Below are 25,236 nucleotides of genomic sequence, written 5' to 3'. Positions count from 1 at the left end.
TTTTATCATAACTTTACAGATAAGGAAACCGAGGCAGACAACAATTAAGTGGCTTACGTATGATCACACAACTAGTAAAAATCTAAGGCCATATCTGAACTCAGGTCTTCCTGATTGCAAGTTCAATGTTCTAGCTACTCTACCGCCTAGCTGATTTAACAATCTCAGAAGTTTCTAACATTGGATTCAAGAACATGAATTAGTGGTGGAATTTTAATAGAAAAACTTTGAGTCTTCAGTGTAAAAAATGTAAATAGTTAACATACTCTCATGCTGGATAGTTCCTTTTGTGTTTTGCTGGGCAGCAGCAGATGGTTCTCCTTATGCAAAAAGTCATGATTGTCACCCTTCATACTCATGTAGGATATGTACTAAGTTTCCACAGTCTGGTAAGTGAGGTGTATGACATTCTGAAAGGCATCATCTTATTGAAGTCAGGAAGGTCGGAATGTGAAGCAGAACAGAAGTTACATTTAAAAGTGAAGAGTAACAATATGTAGATTCACTGCAAATTTTAAAATTTATAAAATGATCACTCAGAAAGACCAGAAACAACTAAAGACTGTATACAAGGAAACTGTATATGGTTATAATGAAAAATCAATTTAATAGACCTTCATAAAACATCTGTGTAATTTGAATTAAATGATCAGATCTTCTTTATATTACATCTGAGAATATAGTAGCTAATTAATTTCTAGGAAATATGGCACAAAGAATCTGGCAATGTGATTTCAACAACGAAATATACTACATAAAAGTCAAAATTTTTCAGATTCCTCACTCCATTTATACTGCTAAATATTTTACAACCATTTCATTTCCTTTTTCTTTTCTTTCTTTTTTTTTCAGTCCAGATATTTCACTAATGATGGGAACTCTGGTGAGAAAACTCTCTCTATCAATGAAGTTCAGCAATTTTTCTGAAATTCTAGACTTAGAGAAGTTACATGGTGAACTGAGAAACTAAGTAACTTACCTAATGTCTCATAGATAATTTGTGTCAGAGAGGAAGCTTGATTCTCAGGTCAGCTTAGTGGCTACTATTTCATAGTTGATCAAAATATGGAGAAATTACTTACATATCAATAAAAAGATAAGAACATTCATTTTGGTTGCTTTATTGAGTTACACAGCACGTAGAATACTGTAAATACTATTCGTGGTACCACACATAAACAAATAATGAAGCAGGGTCAAGATTGTCACCTGTTTTGGAAAATAGAGGAACAGTGCGATAACCTGTAATGAAATCATAATTGGTTAGGAAAATGAAAATAAGTCAATTAAAAATTGCTACAGTACTGCTACAGAAAAAGAATGGTTTTTTGCTAGACAGATAAAAAAATCAAACAAAACATGTCTTAAACTTGCAGAAATAAAATAACTATTTTCTATTCTCGTATAGTCCCATGTTTAGCATAGCTTTGATATCTATTAATGAGAAAGAACCAGTACAATTATAGTTGAATGTTGCAGTGAAGTGATGTTGCCTAATTATTAGAGAAGGGTGTCAAAAATCGTTGTTGTGATTTTCTTATTTGAAGCTACTGTAAAATGTCATATTATTTCTGGGATCTGCTCCTGGAGAAAAGGGACTGATTTTACCACCACCTCTCTTCCTCCATTAAAGCCACTGAACCTTTATCAACTGCAGTCAAGTGAGCATAGTATCATCAGTAAGGGACACCATAAGTAGAGGCTCCAAGGAACTTTTTGTTGATATATCGATTGATTTCCCTTAGTTCCTACCTATGCAACTATCCCAGACTTATGGTCAACAGTATTTCCAATTTGTGTTCCAACCTCCTTCTGACCAGACATAAACTCTTTCCACTGAAGATCTGTCACTTGCTCTTATATCCCTTTCACTTCCTGGTGCTAATTGAAACTGATCTGTTTCTGAGGATAAAACTCCCCTCACAGACCCTGTCCAATGCTGGTCCTTAACTCCCTAATCTCTGCACCCCAAAAAATAGGACAAGGAAGAACAAAATGATGTGCTCTTTTCTCTCTGCTGCCATGTCTAGATCCTCTGCCACTGTTATTTGATCTCTTTTCACTTAAAACTGATCCTATCTTTACTTCCTCAATGACTTTGCCACCTGATCTATGATCTTCATCTCTATACCATACTCTAACAATATTTTTAATAACTTCAGTATTCATACTGATGACCCTTCTAATTGGCTTCTTTCCTTAATATCCTAAACTCGTATGATCACCATCTTAACAATACTTTGTCCATTCAAGGGTTATATGTTATACATCACCATCACCCCAAACTTTCACCTCCAAGATCTCAAGATGGAATTCCTCTCTGATCTCAATTTTCTATTCAAAAGATTCTCCCTTGAACTCACTTTTCCTAATCCTTCTCTTCACCCTCATTGAGAACTCCAGTCCCTCAGTTTCTCTTTTTCTCTGTCATTTTTTTTCTGGTCACATTTCCTTCCATTTACTCTAAGGTTAGCCTCTTCAGCACAGTCTTCTCCAGTTTGTGTTTACTTTACCCCCTGACTTCCATCTATTCCTGCTGTATCCCAACCTACTCCTGAGATACTAAAAACTGTCGGAAGAATTAAAAATACTATGCTGATACTTTATACTATCTACCCTTAACTGCGTCCCCTTTCCTACAAGACAATCATTATCCATCTCTTATGATTTCTAAAAGGTAGGATTTTATAATAGATAATGTGCTTGGACAAGGAGTTGTAAGACTTGAGGTTAAATCTTATTTTTTAAATTTACTGAACTATATGGCCATGGCCACGTCATTTCTCTGATTCTCAAGCAACTCACAAGAAAACAAATTATAGACAAATTCTGATCTACATTACACAGGGAGTTACCAGGTAACTCAGGTCCCAAGCATAGGCATTTGTATCTCTGCCATGGTAGAGAGAATGATAACTATGATCTATGCTTTCATGAGGGACAGAGTTGGTGAGAGCTTGAGAGAAGAGAATTCTTTTTGTTTCCAGCTTTTAGAGAGGACACACATTATTCCAGCTCTCTTCAGAGAGGTCCCTGGAGGAAGAAAAATATTTTAGGAAGAAGTCAACATGTAGAAGAGTAAGTACCTTGAACATGCGCTTATATTCAGCTTGTATCATCAGGGAACTTCTGCTTGAGTGAAATTAGAGACTATCTCTCTTTTGGTTGAGATAAGATATCTCACTCCCAGTGGAAGAGTTCAGTCACTCTGTGTATTGTCTGGCAAGTTCTAATCTGTATAACTTCTTTAATTACTGTTTGCTATCACCTTGAATAAATAGGTTTGTAGTGATCTTTATACAAACTAAAATTTGGTAGAAAGGGAGTCAAACCTTTGAATATAGCCTTGGAAACACCTTTTCCATTAAAGGGTAACTACTAGGAGAGTGGCTTGAACCTAAAAATTATTTCCCCTAGACTAGCAAGGTTCTATCCTAACATTCGCTCTCTGAGAAAACACATAGAGGCTAGTTTCATATCCCTATTCTTTTGCTGCCTTCCTGGCAGGAATCAATCTCCTTTGGAGAAAGATGAGTGATATTCCATAGATATCTATTCCTGTTTCCCTTTGAGTCATATTTTGGCAACCCATGTGAACACACATATATGTACATGTTAAGCATTCACATCTTACACTTACATAAACCACAAGTCCTTTATATATTGACATAGATTTCCTATAAATCCTCCCACCAAAGCTCTTCCAACTCTTTTTCTTAAGCCTCCAAATGCACCCCATCCTCCCTTCCTAATTGATCCAGTTTCTTCCCTCTCTAATAAATCTGTCACACCAAACTCAAAGTCATCTTCTCAATTCTTAGATCTAATCAGTCACACTCTTGCTCAAATGTTTCCAATGTCTCCTGGTTATCTACAGTGGTGGTATCAAACTCAAAGAGAAATGCATCCTTACAGGGCAGCATGCTGATTTAGGAAATCACATGTTACATGACATTTGTAATTATTTTTCTTAAACATTTCCCAATTACTTTTTAACCTGGTTCCCATTAAAGTTAGAGCTTTTCTGGGCAGTTTGCAACCCTCAGACCTTGAGTTTGACACTTCTGGTCTACAAGATGCTAACACTTGGATTATAGCATTTACGTTCTTTCTTGTTTGACCTAACCTACTAGACTTGCTAGTCCTTCCTGCTACCTTTTCCTGCTTCTGTGTTCTGTCTCTTTATGCATCTCTGACCATTCAAATATTTTCTTTTCTTCAAGGCTCAACTCAGTTGCCATTTTTTCCATGAAACCTTTTCTGATTAGCCCCCCTAAAGAAATATCTCCTGAACTTTTCGTGCCTCTTTGACTTTTCCTACTATCTTTGTCCCCCAGTTTAACTTGTATTATAATTATTTGTATACACATCCACCCACCCCCACCTAAACTGCATGCTCCTTGAAGGTAGGCAATATTGAACTCTTCATCTTTGAACCCCCAGCACCAAGAAAAGTCCTTGACAAATCATAAACACTTAAATGCTTATTGAATGCTGAGATTTATCAGGAATTTGTTCAGATAAAGGTAAAATGAGTAGGCTGTCCAATAATGGGAACTAGACTCTGAATTACTCGAGGATATAGATTGTGTTTTTTGCCTTTCTTTGCATCTCCAGTGTTTGGCATAGTGCCTGGCACATAGTAAGCACTTAAAAATGCATGTTAACTGATTACTAAGGACTGAGATTAAACTAGAAGAATATTTTCATTTAATGAAACTGATGCCTTTTGCATTTGTTACTATCCCCATGCTTCCTTATTGTTTCTCTTAACTTTTTTTGTTATTCAAGATATAATACTAGAAAAGTCCAACCATTTAAAAATGTCAATATGTCACTTCATTCCACTCAGCAATAATCCTAAATCCACATCACTTATCACCTGAACAATTATAAAAGGCTTCTTCTATCTTCTATCCCTTCTTCTAGCCTTTCCTATATCCAATTTATCCTTCCCTCCAATGACAACTTACACTTCCTAAGGAATCTGACCATGTCACTCCCTGGTAAAATATATCCAAGAAGCTCCCTCCTAGAGAAAAATCTATACCCAGCCTGACATGTAAGGCCCTCAATAATTTGGCTTCAATTTACATTTCAAGCCTTTATGGTATTTTTTCACATTATTCACTTTCATGTCATATTGAACTTCCTAGATTGTTTCCATTTTCTCCTACCTTAGTGATTTCCTACAGACTGTCCCCCATGCTGGCAGTGGATTTGCTCTGCATTACCACCTTTTCAAACTCTGATCTGCTTTCAAGATTCAGCTTATGGCCCCCTTTTCTTCCATGAAGTCTTTCCTAATCTAAAGTTGAAAGTGTTTTTCACTATACTTCTTGGAGCATTTTGGCTAAACTGATCTTTACCCACACTTATAATACTTATTTTTGCACACAGATTATCTCCTATATTAGCCTGAAAACTTAATAAGGGCCTGAACTAAGTTGTCTTTGATTGTTGTGTCCTTAATGCTTAGCATATTGAATTACACATTGACAGTACTTAATACATGTTTATTGAAACAGAAATGTTAGTTTTAGAAAAGTTACCTTTATCCATGCATAGCAGTGGTAATGTGTACTGTCCAAGGAATTCATTTGACCCTAGTGTAGCCTGATTTTCAGCAACAAAGCGTACTAGTGCCATTTCTGGGGCATGGATAGTAAATGTGAAAGTTTCATTCCATCGTGGAGTAAAAGCTGAAATATAAAATAAATGATATAGTCAAAGAGATAATCTTTGGATAAAATAAAAGTTTAATTTACATTCATAGCTTTTCCTCCATACCTTTACAAGGCTAACAATGTCAAGAAAATTTGTTACATCTCATTTATCATGTTTTTCAAATTTAGAGTAGCTGGTACGCTATTTTTATATGTCTATATAAAGTTTATATAGCAGTTAATATACTGTTATTTTTAAACATTCTTGACACTGTCTTCAAAAATGAATATTTTTATATATAAAAAAATGAAAAGGTAATTATGTGAAATGAAAAAAATTATATTACATATAGCTTACTTAAAAAATATGAGAAATTCAACATATTTCTTTCAAAGCTATTCTGCTTGTCTCTGTTTCTTTCTGAACTTCTTTCTGTTCTTCTCTGTACAATATTTTTAAAATGTTTCATTGATCAGCTTTTCTTTCTTTTCTTTTCTTCTTTTTTGGAAGCAATACTATTGTTGTTTCCCTCATGCCCCCAAATATAATTCTTATGACAAATAAATAATCAAACCAAGCAAATGCACATATTAACTATGTCTAAAAATGTACATTTCATTCTGTACCTTGAGACCATTATCATTCTGTTCCACAAGTAGTGGGTAACATGTTTCATTAATCTCTGATCTTCTTGAGTCATAACAGTAATTCAATTAATCAGAAGACTTAGTCTCTCCTATTTGTTTTTCTTTACAATATTTGTTACTATCTAAATTCTTCTACCCAGTTCTTTGGTTTATGAACCTAGGGGTGGTATAGTAAGATCAAAGAGTGTTTATATTTTAGTGATTTGGAGGGAATAGTTCCAAATTGCTTTCCAGAATGACTAGACCAAAGTACACCAGTAGGCCTGTTTCGTGAATCCCCTCCAACAATTTTCATTTTCCATTTTTATGTTTTTTACCTTTACCTATCAGATAGCTGTCAAAATTCTTTGAAATTTCATTTCATTTCAGTCAATCAGTAAAAAGTAAGTGCCTATTATGTGATAGGGACTGTGCTAAAGATACAAACATGAAAAAAAAAAACAAGAAGAAAAAGACAGTCCTTGACTATAAGAAGCTTACAATTTAATGAGGAAAGATAGCATACAAAAAGAAACTAAGAAGGAAGAGAGAAAGTAGGAAAAAGTTTCCCTGTTTGGGAGTATTATGAAGTCTAGTGCAAAGATGTATAGCCAGTGGGAAATAAAGAAAGGGCTAGCCTGGAAGTCCTCTTTAAATGGAAGATTTGGGAGGAATTCAGTGCTCTTCTTCCCAGACCTCTAATCAGAGGGGTGGAGGATATTGACAAGCTGTGAGTATCAGTCAATCTCCCAGAATAATTTCTCTAATTATTAGTAATTGGGACCATTTTTTCATATGAGTGTTGTGAACTTGGATTTCTTTAGAGAATTGCCTGTTCATGTCATTTAACTGTTTATTTTGAAGTGTCTGTTATTTTTTAAAATAAATTTTCCTTAATGTCTTTTATTTTTTCCATAATCATAGTTTTCCTTAATATCCTTTCTCCTCTCTTTCCAGATAGCCATTATATGTAACAAGCAATAATTTTCAAAGTCAAAGAAGAGAAAAAATCAGCCTAAGTTATCAACAAATTGAAAAAAAGACCTCAAACACATGCAATGTACATCTGTGGACCTCCAGACCTCTATGATTATATCTCTTCATTCAATTCATGTATGATCTTAATAAAAATTTTAGTCACTTGATTTTTTTGTGGGCAGTTTTTTCCCATTCACATTGCTACAGTAATTGTGTTTTCTTGGCTCTGCTTACTTCACTACTAATTCATTCGTGTAGATTTGTCCATGCTTCTCTGCATTCATCACATACATAATTTCTTACAGTATAGTAACATTTTATTACATTTACATACCACAATTTGTTTAACCATTCCCAAAGCAATGGATATCTACTTTGTTTCCCGCTCTTTGCTGTCACAAAAAGTGATGCTAGAAATATTTTGATGGAGAGAACCAAACCCAATGTTGTATCGTTTCCAGCATTTTGTACAGCTGCCAGAGTTAAGTTTCATTTTCCTGTAAGTCATGTAATTTCAGGGAAGCCATTTATTATTGGACCACTAACAGCTTTGAAGAATGCAGGTGGATGCAACCAATCAAAGCTCCTAAACTCTAGAAAGTCACTAAATCCAAAAATAATACTCTAAAAAAAATAACTGTATTTTACCATAGAAGCCATTGCAAATTTCTTTTTAGGGACTGTGTGCCTACTGAGGGGACCCTGGACCCATTGTATGACTTCTTAATAAATTGCATAGTTCAGACTTTGTTTCCTGAATTATTATAAAATCACTCACAGCAGATGTTTATGGCAACTTTCTCCTTATAATGATTTCCTTGGGATATTAGCCCAGTAATGTAGTCTCTGGTTCAAAGAGGATGAATATTTTCATCACTTTATTTGCATAATTCCAAAATTATTTCCAATATGGTTGCACCATTTCACAGCTCCATCAACAATGTATTAGTGTGCTAATTATCTCACAACCCCTCCAACACTAACTATTGTAATTTTTGTGATCTCTACTAATTTTCAGGGAATGAAGTGAAGCCTCAGATTTATTTTATTTACATTTCTATTCTTAATGGAGATTTGGAGCACTCTTTCATGCAATGGTAAGTAGTTTGCAATACTTTTTGAGAACTGTTTATATCATCTGACCTCTCATTTATTGGGAATGGCTATTAGTCATCGATATGTGTTTGTGTGGATATATATTTGTTAGTTATTTGTATATCTTGAACACCAAAACTTTATCAGAGAAATGTGATAAAATTATTTTTCCCATTCAATTATTTCCCTTCTAATCAAAAAAAAAATTTATCTGTATGGAAGCTTCTCAGTTTCAAGTAATCAAAGTTATCGACTTTATCTTTTGCAATTGCCTATATTTTTTCATAATTTGATCTTTAATATTAAGGTTTCATATCCATTTAGAATCCATTGTGGAATATGATATGAAGTGTTGGCATAAGGTTGTCCTTTGTTCTTGAAGAGGACCAAAGTGACATCACTATGTTGGAGTGAAGGAACAGTATGACTGACTGTGGATGATCAGACCAATACAAGCTTGGCACTGCAACAGATTGAGCACAAATGGTCTATATGAACTTTTGCAGTGGAGATGTCTCTAAATTTGTACACTTCACACTTCTTTTGAGCTACTGCAATTCTGCTTCACTCATAGAGCATAGCACCTTCTTTGATGTAGGCATGACATGCTGGGTGGTCCTTTGCCAGTGTCTCCTATATCACACAATCAATTCCAAGGTGAGACCTTAAGAGTGTCCTTGCATTGCTTCTTCTGATCACCATGTGAACACCTGTCTTATGTGAGTTCTCTGTAAAATGGTCTTTAAGGCAAATGTACATTTGGCATTCTATAGCCAGCCTACAGGAGTTGTGCTTCCTGCAGTAGAGTTTGAATGCTTGGCAGTTTAGCTTGATAAAGGATCTCAGTATCTAGTACCTTGTCATCCAATTGATCTTCATAATTTTTGTAAGATAATTTCAATGGAAACAATTCAGTTTCCTGGCTTGGTGCTGATATACTGTCCAGGTTTCACAGGGATACAGCAATGAGGCTCTGTTGACCTCAGTTTGGTAGGCAGTCTAATACCTCTTCTCTCCCACACTTTCATTCAGAACCTCTCAAACACTGAGCTAACTCTGGAAATGTGTGAATCAACCATGCATCTATGTGGACATTCCTGGAAAATATACTACCAAGGTAAGCAGATTTATCCACAGTATTCAAAACATCTCTACTTGCTGTACCTGATGGTTCTACGTATGGATGGTGTGGGACTGGCTAGTGGGTTTTGTTTTTTTTTTTTTGATGTTAACTGTTAGGCCAAAATTAGCATAAGTGGGAAAGAATTGATCTATGCTTTGTTGCATTTCGGCCTCAGAGGCTCCATTAAGTGCACAATTAGCAGGTTGATAAAAGTGGTACAAAATACTGAAGAAAATAGAATATTTAAAAGCAGAATTGGTCAAATGGAAAAAGAGATACCAAAGTTCACTGAAGAAATAAATTGCTTTAAATTTAGAATTGAGCAAGTGGAAACGAATGATTCTATGAGACATGAAGAAACAATAAATCTAAGTCAAAAGAAAGAAAAATGGAAGATAATGTGAATTATCTCATTGGAAAAATAACTGGAAAATAGATTGGGTGATATAAATAAATTAGGAGAGAATGGAAAAACTCACCTGCCAAATCTATGCATAAAGGAAGAGGTTATGACTGATCAAGAGATAACAAGAATTATCAGAAGTAAAGTGGATAATTTTTAGTGCATGAATATAAAATAAAAAGGATATTCACAAATAAAACTAGTATGATCAGAGTTAGAAGGAAAGCAGGAAATTGGGGTAGGGAGGGGAACACATAACAAGTTTCTTTGATGAAGTCCTCATTTCTCAAATATATAGAGAACAAAGACAAATTTCTAAAAATAAGAGCTATTCCCCAGTTAATAAATGGTCAAATGATATAAACAGTTTTCAAAAGGAGAAATCAAAGCTATCAGTAATCACCTTTTAAAAATGCTCTAAACCACTACTGATTAGAGAAATGCACATTAAAAGAACTCTGAGGTACCACCTCATACCTATCAGATTGGTTAACATGACAGAAAGGGAAAAGAAGAAATGCTGAAAGGTATGTGGAAAAATAATGACACAAATGCACTATTGGTGGAATTGTGACCTCATTCAACCATTCTGGAGAACAATTTCGAACTATGCCTAAAGGGCTATAAAACTATAGCAAAACCCAGCAATGCCAATCGATGTGCATCACAAAGAGATGAAATAGAAAAGAAAAGAACCTATTTGTACAAAAAATAATTTTTGGTTGTTAATTGTTCAGTTGTGTAAGACTCTTTGTGACCTCAGGGACCATAGCATACCAAGCTATCTCATGAAGTCTCTCTAAGCTCATATTCTTTGCTTCCATAACACTATCCATCTCATCCTCTACCATCCCCTTTTCCTTTTGTCTTCAATCTTTCCCAGTATTAGGATCTTTTTCAATGAGTTCTGCCTTCTCATCATGTGACCAAAGTATTTAAGCTTCAGCTTCAGTCTTTGTCTTTCCAATGAATAGTTTGAGTTAATTTCTTTCAGTGTTGACTGATTTGTTCCCCTTGCTATCCAAGGGCCTCTCAAAAGTCTTCCTCAGCACCACAATTTGAAAGTGTCAATACTATGGTTCTCAGCTTCCCTCTTAGTCAAACTTGTATAGCCAAACATTGCTATTGGAAAAGCCGTAGCTTTGACTACACAAATCCTTCTTGGCAAGGCAGTATCTCTGCTTTTTGGTATGCTGTCCAGATTTGTCATAGCTCTTCTTCCAAAGAGCAAGTGTCTTTTAATTTCATGGCTACAGTTCCTGTCTGCAGTGATCTTTGAGCACAAAATTATAAAATCTAACCATACTTCAATTTCTTCTCCCTCTGTTGCCAGGAAGTGATGGGACCAATTGCCACAATATTAAATTTTTTTTTTTTATGTTAAGCTTCCAGTCAGCTTCTATACTCTTCTCTTTTATCCTTCTTACAAGGCTTCTTAATTCTGTAATTCATATTCACTTCCTGCCTTCAGAGTGGTATCATCTGCATAGCTGGGATTGTTGATAGTTCTCCCAGTAACCTTAATTTGAATGTTTGGTTCATTCATCCTTGAATTTTGCATGATATATTCTGCTTATAAGTTAAATAAATAAATAAAGTGACAACATACAGCATTGCTGTGCTCCTTTCCCAAACTTAAACCCAATCAGTTATTCCATGCTTGGTTCTAACTATTGTTTCTTGACCCACATACAGTTCCCTCAGGAGACAAGTAAGATGATCTGATACTCCCATTTCTTCAAGGATTTGCCACATTTTTGTTGTGGACTACACAAAGGCTTTAATGTTGCCAATGAAGAAGAAGCAGCTGTTTTTCTACAGATCTCTTGCTTTCTCCAGAATCCAGTGAGTGTTGACAGTTTGGTCTCTAGTTCCTCTGCTTCTTTGAAAACCAGCCTGCACTTCTAGTAATTCTTAGCTTACATATTGCTGAAGCTTAGCTTGAAGCATCTTAAGCATGAGCTTGCTGCCATGTGAAATGAGTCCAATTGTCCAGTAATTAGAACATTTGTATTGTTCTTCTTTAGGATTAAGACATAAAGAGGTCTCTTTCAATTCAGTGGCCACTATTGAGTTTTTCAAATTTTCTGGCATATTAAGGGCAGCACCATAACAGCATCATCTTTCTGGACTTTAAATAGTTCATTTGGAAGTCTTTCACCTCCACTAGTCATATTATTAGCAATGCTTCCTAAGGCCCAGTTGACTTCGTTCTCCAGGACATCTGGCTCTAAATCCATAATCACAGCATTATGCTTACTGGTGATGTTAAGATATTTCTTATATAGTTCTTCTTTATGTTATTGCCACTTTTTAATCTCTCTAGTTCTGCTAAGTCTCTACTAATTTTGTTTTTTATCATGCCTATTTTTGCATGAAACTTTCCTTTGATAACTAATTTTCTTGTAGAGAACTCTTCTTTCCCATTCTATCCATTCCATTGTTTTCTTCTATTTCTTTGTATTGCTCACTTAAGAAAACCTTCTCTTCTTTCTATTCTATGGAATTCTGCATTCCATTGGGTATATCTTTCCCTTTCACCTTTACCTTTCATTTTCCTTCTTTCCTCAGCTATTTGTAAAGCCTCATCAAACCACCATTTTGCTTTCTTGCTCTTCTTTTTCTTTGGAATGTTTTTCATTGCTGTCTCCTGTACAATATTGTGAACTTCTGTTCATAGTTCTTCAGACACACTATGCACTATATCTAATCACCTTAATCTCTTCATTCCCTTCACTACATATTCATAAAGATGTTATTTAGATCATAAGTAATGATCTAAATAATCAACACAGAAAGATGGTTTTCCATAATTTCTTCAATTTAAGTCCAAATTTTACAATAAGAAGCTTGTGATGTGAGCCATGGTCATCTCCAGGTCTTGTACATAATCAAGTACATAATCAATCTGATTTTTATATTGACTATCTGGTGATGTCCAGACATAGCATCACCTTTTGGGTTGTTGAAAAAGAGTGTTTGATATAACCAATGAGTTATCTTGACAAAACTCAATTAGTCTGTGCCCTGATTCATTTTGTACTACAAGGTCAAATTTGCCTATTATTTCAATTATCTTTTCATTTCTAACTTTAGCATTCAAATTCACTATGATAAATATAGTATTTTTGGTGCTATTTTGTTGATATTATTGTGCTTTAGTTGATTAGTCACATCCAACTTTCAAGACCCCATTTGGAAACTCCAAATTTCTTGACAAAGATACTGCAATGGTTTGCCATTTCCTTCTCTAAGTTCTTTTTCAGTTGAGTAAACTGAGGTAAATAGATTCAAGCAACTTCCCCAGGATCATACAGCTAGTGTCTGAGACTAGATTTAAATTCAGGTCTTCCTAACTCCAAAGCCAACACACTATACTACCCTAGCTTGCCCTCCACTATCTGTGCTAGAAGATGTTGTAGATCTTCATAGAACTGATCAACCCTTTAGCATTGGTGATTGGGGTGCCTTGGACTTGGATTACTGTGATATTTCATGGTTTGCCTTGGATTTGAACAGATATCATTCTGTCGTTTTTTATATTATACTCAGGACTGTTTTCCATACCTTTTTATTGACTATGAAGGCTATTCCATTTTTTCTAAGGAATTCCTGCCCTTAATAGTAGACATAATTATCCCCTAAATCAAATTCACCCGTTCTCATCCATTTAAGCTCATTGACACCTAAGATGTTGATGTTTAATCTTTCCATCTTCTTTTTGACTACATCCAGCTTACCTTGGTTCATAGATCTTGCATTTCAGGTCCCCAGGAAATATTTATCTTTATAGCACTGGACTTGCCTTTCATCATAAGACATATACACAGCTGAACTTTTTTTGACTTTGGCCCAGCTGCCTCACTCTTTTTAGAGCTATTTGTAGTTGTAGTTCACTCTTCCCCAGTAAGTACTGGACACCTTCTGGCCTGAGGAGCTCATCTTCCGATGTTATATCTTTCATTGAATTAATACTGTCTATAAGATTTTCTTCACAAAGACATTGGAGTGGCTTCACATTGCCTTCTCCGGTGAATCACCTTTTGTCAAAAATCTTCACTATGACCTATTTTGAGTAATACTACATGGTGTAGGTCATAGTTTCATCAAGCTACAACAAACCCCTCTGCCCTGACTAAGCAGTGATCCAAGAGGGGCAAAAACATTTATAACAACCCTTTTGAAGTGACAAAGAATTGGAAATTGAGGGGATGTCCATCAATTGGGGAATGGCTGAACAAGTTGTGACATATGAATGTAATGGAATACTTTTGTTCTATAAGAAATGATGAGTAGATGAACTTCAGAAAAAAACTTGGAAAGACTTATATGAACTGATGCTGAGTGAAATGAGCAGGACCAGGAAAACATTGTATACAGGATCATCCACACTGTACAATGAATGACTTTGATAAACTTAGCTCTTTTCAGCAATACAAGGATCTAAGACAACTTCCAATTTCATGATGAAAAATGCTACCCACATGCAGAGAAAGAACTTTGGAGTATGAATGCAGATGGAAGGAATCATACTATTTGCTCTTCTTTTGTTATGTTGTTTTCTTCTTTCTCATGTTTCCTCCCATTAATTCTAATTCTTCTTTACAACATGACTAATGTGAAAAAATATATTTAATATGAATGGATAAGTAAAGCCTATATCAGATTGCATTCTCTCTTGGGGAAGGGAGAGGAAAAGGAGGGGAAGAAAATTTACAACTTAAAATCTTATGGAAGTGAATGTTGAAAACCAAAAATAAATAAATATTTTTATTTCATTAGATATTTCTGAATTAATTATTTTTAGAAACATGGCTAATATGGAAATATGTTTTGCTTAACTTCACATTTATACTTAATATCATACTGCTTGCCTTTTCAGTGGGTGGAAGAGGGGCAGGAGAAAGGGAGAGAATTCAAAACTCTTTTTAAAAAAATGAATGTTAAATGCAATTCAGAAATATTTAATGAAATAAATAAAAATATAATTTATAAATATAATTAAAAACAAAGATCTTCCTGACTCTGAGACTTGTACTCTATCCACTGTACCACCTAGCTGCCTACAAATGCTCAGTCTTTTTCACCACTTCTCCACTCTCCTGAAGAGATCATTTTTGCAACACTCAACACTGTCAAAAGAACTGGCTATTAAGACCTCAGCAAATTTACTCAGTTTGGAACTTGTGTCTCCATTACGCTACAGGGAGGGATGGTGGACTGAGCTATGAGGTTGTGTTTTTTGGTGAGGCCCAGGGACCGAAGGAGAAGCTGAGTGAGAACAAGTTAGGCATTTGTTCATGGAGGTTTTTACCTTCCTTTAGGTCCCTGCTGCCGAAGACCATGGAGACAGCTGAAGCTGCTTTATCTTTGGTACATTATTTCTACTTTAGAGATGTTTGAGAGGTGATGATCAGAAAAAATGTCTTGTCCTCCATCTTGTTGGTCACATGATCTGAAAATCATCTGCCATTTTGTATATTCGAATTATCTCCTTTGAATCATTTCAATCATTTTCCATTGGAAAAACTGAGGGATGAAGATGTTTAAATGACTTACCCAAGGTCATATAACTAGTTAGTGGTGGGCTCATCATTTTCTCCAAATCTTTGACCCAGTGATTATTCTTGGCACCTTAAGTTTCTCTTCAAAGGTTTATGTTCATATAGCTCTTCAACTGGTAAACTACACAGTATTTTTAATGACCCTGTAAGTCCCTCAAAACAAAAATCTGTCTTATGAACATCAAAGGTCCCCTGGTGATGACAGGTCTGAATGGCTATGAATCATGGATTGACACAACTTCAAAAATATCAGTATTTCAGATCACTGAGCAATCAAGAGATATATGGTGGGGGAAAATACATATTACTATTATTATGATCATTATGATATCATAGCTAGCATTTATGTAGCACCTACTTTGTGCTAGACACTGTGCTATGCACTTTACAAATATTTGATTCTCACAACAACCCTGAGAGGCAGGTATTACTATCCCCATCTTATAGTTAAGGAAACTGAGGTAAACAGTAACCTTCCCAAGGTCACATAGCTAGTAAGTGCCCAAGGCTAAATTTGAACTTGTCTTCCTGACTCTAGGTCCAGAAATCTATCTACTACATCATGTTGCCTCTACCTATGTGTATAGAATGGTTACACCAATGAAGAATTATTTATAAGAAAAAATATAAAAGTTAATATCAAGATGTTTCATGACTGGAAAAGTATGATAACTAACATCTTTTTACTACCCATGAGTAGTAAAGTAGGGCATCCTAGAATGTTAGGTAGACATCTCTGTGGTAGATATTACAAATGTATGTGAATAGGAGTCCAAAAGGGTGAGAAGGCATGGATGTGTAGGGACCTGGACCATTGGAAGGAATATTAACAAATATTAACAAAATCAGAGATCCAATTATAATATCAGAGAGTTCCAATTACATATCCAATTATTACTTCTAATGAACAGAAATTCATTCCATGCAAGGGGTCACCTTTGTTATTTTTTAAAGTCAAATTTATCTACTCTATGACATAGGCATCCAAAATTACAAATATAATTTTACTTAACTCTTACTATGATATAACATGATCCTTAGTCCTGCTGCTTAATGAAGATTTAAAATGAAAAATAACCAAATCTAGAGTATATGATAGCAAACGTTGGGTAGCACAACTCCTAGAATTCCTTTTGCTAGAATTCCTCCCCTACTTTGTGAGACCTTCATTAAAGCACAGCATAGTGTGCTTTTTTGCTGAGATCCTTCCATAGTCCTAAAGCTGCCTTTCCCTGTGTGTCTAATTTGTACTTGAATCCTAATGCAGGCACACTGCAGATAGTTATTGCAGTCCTATGGATGCTGCTAGGATACTAATGAGAATTCTAAATCCTCCAACCTTCCAAAGTTCACAGGGTTCACTACTGGTCAAGGGCAAGGGAAGGAAAGAATTTACTCTCAAAGGAATTGGTTGGAACTGTACTCTCTCCTATGCTGGCAGATGATTGTATGACCAGCTTTTGAGCTAATATGAATCAGTTAATTATGTCTTTGGAAATTAGACCATTATCAGAGTAATTTGTTGCAAATACATTTCCCAGTTACCTGCTTCCCTTCTAATTTTACCTACATTTATTTCGTTTACAAGTAAGCTTTTACAATCGGTCTCATCTCTACTATCTCATAATTGACCATAAATACAGACAATGTAAGCTCCATCCACATACATAGATGTATGAATATATAGATATACATTCATACTTATATATGTCTAAACATATATATGTATGTATAATATTAGTTATATACATATATGCATACAATGTATGGACTATATATACATGTGTGGATATATGATCCACATCTATAGATGTATGGTACACATGTATTATTATATGGTGCATATGTAATGCCTATATAATGTATGAGTTATATGCATATATATATTATATAAACATATATAAATGCAAGTATATATGTATATGCAGGCATATGTGTATGTGAATTCTCAATATTTTTGGACAATTGTGAAATAGTAGAGATGATATCTACTGTTTTTAAATTCTTACTGTAATTAAAACAAATGCAGCTAAAATTAGAAAGGAAGCAGATAATTGGGAAACATATATGTGAGAAGTTACTCTGATAAAGGTCTAATTTTCAAAGTATCTAAGGAATTGATTCAGATTAGCTCAGAATTCAAATATTCAGTCATCTGCCAGTGTAGAAGAGAATGTAGTTCCAAAAAAATGCATGAAAGTAAGTTTCTTACTCAATACAGAGAGAGATAGAAATATGAAGACTCAGTGCACTGCCTTATAGGCTCTTTTACAAAGCAGTGCCTCCCAAGTATGAATCAATAGCATTCAAGATTCCTTCCAAGTTGTGTCTCTCTGATGGTAAAAATCAGAAGAGACATAAAACATGGAAATACATGATTTACAAAAATATTCACCATAGTGATGGAGAAGATCCAGCACAGGGTCCAGGGCAAGGAGAAATTCTCTGTAGGTAATGAGGTACTCCAGATTCCTCTATTTGTGGAGGACATTATATTGATTTCATTAAGCCCTTTGATACTGAAGAGTCTCCAGGAAGATATCTATGATTATTTAATAATAATCAATCGTCCATCCAAAGAAGAAAGACCAAATAATGAAAAATGTTTATTTTTCAGATTTCAGCATGCATCTGAATAGACACTTATAGTCTTGTCCAATAGTATTTTGGACTGACAAGAGAAACAGTGAGCCGAATTCAGAATTGATAAAGGAGGAAAATTGATTGCCTTGCTTTCAGGAACTGTATAGCACTTTTACAGGCACCAAAGTTCCCATAACAACCTAGACACATATTTTCAATACCAGTATTTGACCAATATTGTAATTAATACCATTACCTCCAAAGAACAAATAGAATTCATCCCACAGACAGCAATGGAAAGATTCATAATGGGTGTGAACTGGCTATTACATATAACCAATGAAGACTTCTAAAGCAGAATAGTAGTGTATGATGTCATCCAAGATTGGGGTCATACAACTGGGAAGTATCTGAAACAGTATTCAAACCCATGTCTTCTGGTTCTAAACTCAGAGAAGAAATGGTGACATTAAGACATGACAACTAAACAGCTAGAGTGCTCCTCTGGTGTTGCCCTGTTATTTGGAGAAAGCAAGAAAGGCCTCCAGAATGTTGCATGGACCCCTTGTAGTAAACCTTTGGGAGGAACTAAATGAGAATTGGAAATTATGGGCAGACAAAGATGGATTGTTATCTGTATCACTAAAGGAAATCCCTGAATTGATGAGATCAGAGAACAATTTGGGTATTTGAGAGACTGTATAAAACTCATGAAGAGAAATCCCATATAAGCTCTCTTAGTTGTATCACCCCTGTATTATTGTGTCCATTTCTGGGCATCATGTTTTAGAAGAGATATTTTTAAGTTTGGAAGTTTGCCAAGGGAAGACAATCAGTGAGGAAATTTGAAACTATGCTATATTTTTTAAAATTATTAAAAGGAGCTGTAAGTGTTTAATCTGAAGAAGAGAAAACTTGGAGGGATACTGGTAGCTATTCTGAAATGCTTAAATGATTGTCACATGAAAAAGAAATTTGATTCTCTATGTATGGCCCTTGAATTAAGATCAATGGTTAAACTATATAAGGTGGAAGAATTTAGCTCAACATGGCTTCCTAACAATTAAAAGCGTCTAAAAGTATAATGACCTTTATTAAAAAGTATGATTCCTTTATAGCCTGAAAACTTTAACTGGAGGTTGGATGAAAATTTTTCATGGATATTATCGAGGTTTCATGATGGATGGATTATCAAGATAATTCTTAGATCTCGTCCAACTCATATGTCACCAATTCCTCTCTCTCCACCTACCACCAAAAGTACTGAGAGTGATATTTCCCAAGCTTATTCTGCCTTTTCTCATGTCAAACACTAAAGTAGCCTCTGAGGGAAGGAGGAAGTGGGGACCAGTTCCAGACCACTTTCTTGCTCTTTCAGGATATTTTGTTTCCATGCTTGGCAATAGGACATATATTAAGATACTTCAGCTGGAGTCTGGAGAATCATCTCCCAAAGGATCAGTGGAAGACAGATCATTTTTTTTTTAAATAAAATAATTTATTTTTAGTTTTCAACATTCACTTCCACACGATTTTGAGTTCCAAATTTATCCTAAACACCTGTGTGACCTCCAGATTGTCTTGGATTCTCTAGCCTATAAATGTCCCAATTTAGACATTCAAGAATTATTTAGAATAGGAACTGACCTCCTAAACCCACTAAATCAGACCTGAAACCCACAGATCCTTAACCTAGAAAAATTGAAGAAGTTTAAAGACATTATGTTCTGCCATGGCACTCAATCTTCTTTGTTTTATTATTACCTATTTGGGGTTTGAAAATTGAGTTTTCTGCAGCTGGTAAATAAATACTATCAATTTAGTGATATGTTAAACAATGGAAAATATAGGCTTGATCAATAAAATCTCTGTAACCCAAAAAGAATGATTGTATGAGAATTCTTAAAAGTTTATCCAAAATTTAAGGTCTGCTCATAATAACTGCCATATAAAATTTTAATAATCTTGAATTTAACACAAAAAATAATATAAATCATGACAATTCATAAATATTGTTATAACTAAAAGATTTCATTTTTACAATTGAGTAAAAATGACTTTAGAACTTACCATTTTTTCTAACTACACGAGTCTGTTGTTTTGTTTGGTCATCTGGAATGCCATATATTTCTACCAGCACTAGTGGGTCATTCCTATAAGTAGGAGGCAACTGGAAACCACTTATGAGCTGTACAAATGAAATTTAAGTATAAGAATAATTTTGGAGTGCAAATATTCATCAGAATTCACTTTACATATATACACATGTATATATTCAGTAATGCAAGGAGCTCAGGTTTAAATAGCACTTTAAAATTTTCATTGTGCTTTATATACAGTATATCTGCTTGGAGGCTCGAAATAACCCTGTAAGGTGGATGCCATTATTTTTAACATTTTATAAATAAAGTATCTTAGGTTCAGAGAGAATGAATCACTTTCACAGGATCATGCAACTTGGAAATATCTGAGACAGTATTCAAACCCATGTCTTCTGATTCTAAGATCAGACAAAATTCAGCACTACCTCTCATTAAAGAAACTTTGGTCCAATCTAATGTCATTTTTAAATGGGGTAGCTATCAAAATAATACAAAACAAAAGTTCCCATTTTTCCCCTTTAGCCAATTATATATACATCTTCATGGATTTAGTCTAAATGATTTCATTATAATAGAATTCCATAGGATCAGATAATACAGGTATTAATTGTACCTTTAGTTGTACTTTGGAACTTGAGACTTATTTTTGTTAAAATAGGCTAACTTATTTTGAGAACCTCAACTAACCTGAAAACTACCTCTATTCACATATGTGTATGTATACATGTGTAAATGTATGTATATGTGTATTTGTGTCTATATATTATAGACCTCAAAGACAGTGAAATCAAATAAATGCCTTCTTTCAAATTCCAAAAAAAAAAAAAATCCAGTTTCTTACGTTAGAATTTCCAGATAGCAGAATTTATATGAGGATTATTTATTAATGATTCTTTGCCTTATCATTTCTCACTAATTTCTGTACAACTGATAGAAAGAAAACCAAAACTGGAATATAACTGTGTCCCATAAAATATATCTCTTATATATATATATAAACAAAACTCAAGAAGATATATATATGTATGTATGTATGTGTATACCTGTATATTTATACATATGCATACATGTATATATGTATCTATATACATATATACATACACACACATATATGTATGAATAATGTTTCACTTCTAACTTCTATTATTGAAGTCAATGGCTTAACTAAAGCAAAGGTTCTTAATCTGAGGTTTGCAAACTTTTTTAGAAAAATATTTTGGCAATTTCAATATTTCAATGTTATTGGTTTCTTTGTATTTCTATGTATATTATCTGTCACATTTAAAAACATTATTCCTAGAAAGGGGTTTATAGACTTCACCAAGCTACTAAAGGGATCTATGTTTTTAAAAACAAAAAAAGACTTTCATGTGATCACAAAAATTTAACTCATATTTAATTCATTTTGAAATGAAAGAATCCTCAAGAAACCATCTGTTCCAGGCTTTAGGCTGTTAACATAGAGTAGGGTAACAGAAATTTAAAAAGCATTTGATTTGGAGTCAAAAGAGACATCTAAATTTGAAGTCCAATTCTAATGTTAAATGTGTGACCCTGGGAAAGTCATTAAACTTCAGTTTCCTCATCTTTAAAATGAGGATAATAATGTGTGTCTATCCAGCTCATAGAGTTAAGTCCTAAAGTGATGTATCAATTATGAGTTGTTATTATAACTCAATATTGGTGACTTTTCACCCTATTGGACTGATAGTTTAAAGACATAATATTATATTATAAAGGGTAGGCTACCCTCCATATGTAAGGGGTTGATGCTCCTATTGCAAGGTAGTATAAGTTTCCTATATGCTGAAGTTTTGACTTCCCTTTTCTCCTTGGCCCAGATTTCTCTAGGTTCACTTTAGATTTTTAAATCTAAAATCATTTGCAAATGGTATTTCATACATTTATCACAAATTGGCTTGTACTTATCCACACTTTCCATCAAGATTCTTATCTCCACAATTTTGCATAACCCAAAGGAAAAACACATTCAGCTTATATTTTAGAATACATTAACTGAATAAAATCCAATTTTAAAAGATATAATATTAAAACTCTGGGTGGCTAAACAGTCCTCAGGGCTATCTCTCCACTCCAAGTGGCAGCATCTGTTCCCTTCTCCCTCTACATTAAAAGTTGATTTCCTAACTTTACTTTCTTCAGAGGAACCCAGGTCACACATAAGAGGGTAATGATATCCCTGAAGTTCTCTTTCTCCGCTTCCCTACTTCCAGTATCGCCATTCTGTGAATGTTTGCCACAGACACGTGAGACTCAGGAAAATAGCCAAATAGAATGAAAATAGCCAGATAAACTCTTTCCCAGAATTCACTGGCTTAGTGATTTAGAATTCATGAAAAAGACTTCTAGGAGAGAGAGAAAAAAATTTTCATTTTGAGAATTACAAAGAAACTCGGGACAAGGTGGCAATGTTAGAGAAATACATCCTTTCCCTACCCTGTAATAGGAAATTTACCAACCAGTTAACTGTAGAGAAGCAACGCAAGTAGTGTCAGTGGAAGCAAAAGATCCTTAAATGGACTGGTACACAGAACTACCTCTCAGGCACAAAGTCTCTCAAATGTTTTCCTGCTCCCCCCATTCTTTTAAGGGTAAAGGAGAAGAATAATCTTCTATTAATTGCAGAAATAATTCCATTTCTTTTCTTCCCTCTTAAAATGGGTGGAGTTAAGTAAAAAGAAATTATTTTATTCTCCATCACAAGCCTCTAAGATGACTATTTCCTTGTGAATTATTTGATGTTCAATTGCTTATTAAAGAAAGACCTCTTTGGTTTGTGTTCAGCCTCCAATCGGACACACCAGTGCTTTTAAAAGAGAATTTCTTTGTCTCTGTTTCTGTCATTCTCCTCTCTCCCCTGCACAAATCCCAGATCTACACTATTTTCCCATTTAAGTCCTGCAAAGCCACATACACAAAAAGAGAATATCTTAGAGAACCTGTTTTCTTTTTGAGACGAGTTTTACAATTTAGTAAGTGAATAGACTGTTTAAAAGAAAAAAAGAAATGGAAAATAAGTTCAATGAGAAAGCCAGCATGAAGTCGAAGATAGCTGGGTGAGAGATTCACTATTATGGTCCATGGTTTACAAGTATCTATGGTCTGCCCTCTTGCTCCCCACATTCTCTCTTTTGCAAGTTCCTGGTCCTGGTAGTGACCAAAACAGCAATGATACCAGTACACTATGTAGCTGACTATCCCAGTGCTCTCTCTCTTTTCAGAAAATGAAAGAGGGAGACAATCTTTCCCCAGGGAAGTCACACTTCCAGTGGTTTTTGGATCAGTAGGTGTTAATGATGGTTTCTAGCCTATCCTGCCAGGTTCCTCTTCAGCTACATTCCAATTTTTTCTCTAAAAGGGAAACTACACAACTAAACAATCATCCCTTAAACCAGTTAGAAAGACTATTGTGACCAATGAAAATCCATATAGGAAAAGTCCCATTGTTGGTAAGAGCCAGGGATTTGGAGGGCACTGCAATTACTGGCTAGGTACCAATGTTAGCTTTACCCTTTGTAAAGAAAGAATTTTTAGCTTAAAACACAATTCCCTATCAGACACCTCCCACATTATTATTACTCTTCTGCAAATCTTATTTTTGCCACATTTGAGGACTCTGCCCATGTCATTATTGTACACTTTAGTAGCTGAGATCAAGTGCACCTCACAGGCTTTTGTTAGGTAACTCTTCACTGCCTTTCCCACCCCTACTCTCATCCCTGGTACCTCATAGTCAAAGTCTCAAGGATTATTAGAACTGGAACCAGAACTGGAAAGGATTTGAGAGGCTCTCAAGTATAACACCCTATTTTACTGATGAAGAAACCAAATCCCAAAGTGACTTTCTGAAAATCACACAGATGAGATTTGAACTCAACTCTCCAAACTCCGCTGCCTGGGTTTTCTCCCTCATACCATGAATGGGAAAGAATAATCTCATCAATATCCTCCACTTCTGCTTTCACAAATTCATGATGTTCCTTCACCATCCTGGCTGTGTCTTAGGAAGGGTTTTCTGTGTGTCCTGGCAGCAGTTTTCTCTCCTCCACAACTCCTATGCTGAATTCTAGACACATCAGATGAATAGAGGGGTAGCCTACCCTTATGCCACAGGCATAATCAGCTCCACCCAAAATCACTACCCTAATCTCCATATAACCAGCTCCCTGTCATGAAGCCTTTTTCTGCTGTGCTTGCCTATCCTGCCTCATCAGCATTATGACCAGGCAGTCTTGCCATGGTCTCACAAAGTAGTCTAGTCCTTTAGGTTTTTATTTCCTCCACTTATCTATATTTCTGCTTTCTACCAAATGTATTAACCTGAGTTGGTGCTAATAGGGCTTGGTACTTTGAGATGATGGATCATTCCCCTTATTGACCCCTGAGCAGGAAGAGATGACGACTCTGGAGATATTTAAGACAGTAATCTCAAACTTAGTGGTCTCTTCCTTTCTGATTTTGGAATTTGTCAGGTCTAATTTAGGGGCTGGGGAGAACAATGGTTTGCCTATGCCCCTGCCTGGCTGCCATGTGACTGTGAGGAATGTCCTACCTAAGTGATAGCCTAGACTTTGAGCTGCGTTTTTTGTGTTTGTTCTGCCCTAATCTTAGATGAATAAGTTTCTACACCCAAGATGGACTTGTCTATGGTTGGAAACAATTTTGTAAGTTATAAAAGTCTGGAGGTCCTGGGTCCTTTACATTGGAGTTGACTGGGAGCACAAAGAGAAAAGTCCCCACCAACTAGTCCGCCATTTGGAAATGACCACCAACAAGAAGATAGGACCATTTTGCCAAAATACCTGGACTAGCAAATGTTTGGGCGGTACAAAACTAAAGTGCAATGGTTACTGCAATGGTTATTCAACAGTCCTTCATACTACCTTATGTTCCAAAGAGGTTTAAATATCAGTCTCCAAAAATGTTTTAACAGTAGTTATAACTTAGGTTACTAAATCTTCTTTCAGTTGTTCTGTCAATGCAACCTATAAGTCTTTTCAGCATTTATTTTGTACTTAGGAAATAAATACCTGTTCCACACTTAATTTAAACTGTTAATTTACATTCTTTTTAT

The 25,236-nt window shown here is 35.0% G+C and overlaps 1 protein-coding gene across 6 annotated transcripts in view; it reads right to left on the bottom strand.

Annotated features, from left to right (window-relative positions):
* Positions 1-1,105: 1,105 nt before the first annotated feature.
* PLCZ1 (phospholipase C zeta 1) overlaps positions 1,106-25,236 on the bottom strand; it is a 103,475-nt gene continuing 79,344 nt past the window's right edge. For 5 of the 6 annotated variants that reach the window (XR_011977015.1, XR_011977016.1, XR_011977018.1 and 2 more), the window contains 4 exons: positions 20,110-20,227; positions 5,553-5,702; positions 2,856-3,033; positions 1,106-1,242 (listed from right to left, as the gene is read on the bottom strand). Coding sequence is in view for 1 of the 6 variants with exons in the window: in XM_072653605.1 (XP_072509706.1) it covers positions 1,157-1,242; positions 5,553-5,702; positions 20,110-20,227 (354 nt within the window). In the remaining 5 variants the exon portion in view is untranslated. The remainder of the gene's footprint in view (positions 1,243-2,855; positions 3,034-5,552; positions 5,703-20,109; positions 20,228-25,236) is intronic. The other variant, XM_072653605.1, reaches the window with a different exon arrangement.

Source organism: Notamacropus eugenii, chromosome 3, assembly GCF_028372415.1.
Source record: "Notamacropus eugenii isolate mMacEug1 chromosome 3, mMacEug1.pri_v2, whole genome shotgun sequence".
Classification (NCBI taxonomy): Eukaryota; Metazoa; Chordata; class Mammalia; order Diprotodontia; family Macropodidae; genus Notamacropus; species Notamacropus eugenii.
Note: the sequence above shows the minus strand (reverse complement) of the source record. Positions and strands in the feature narration are given on the sequence as shown.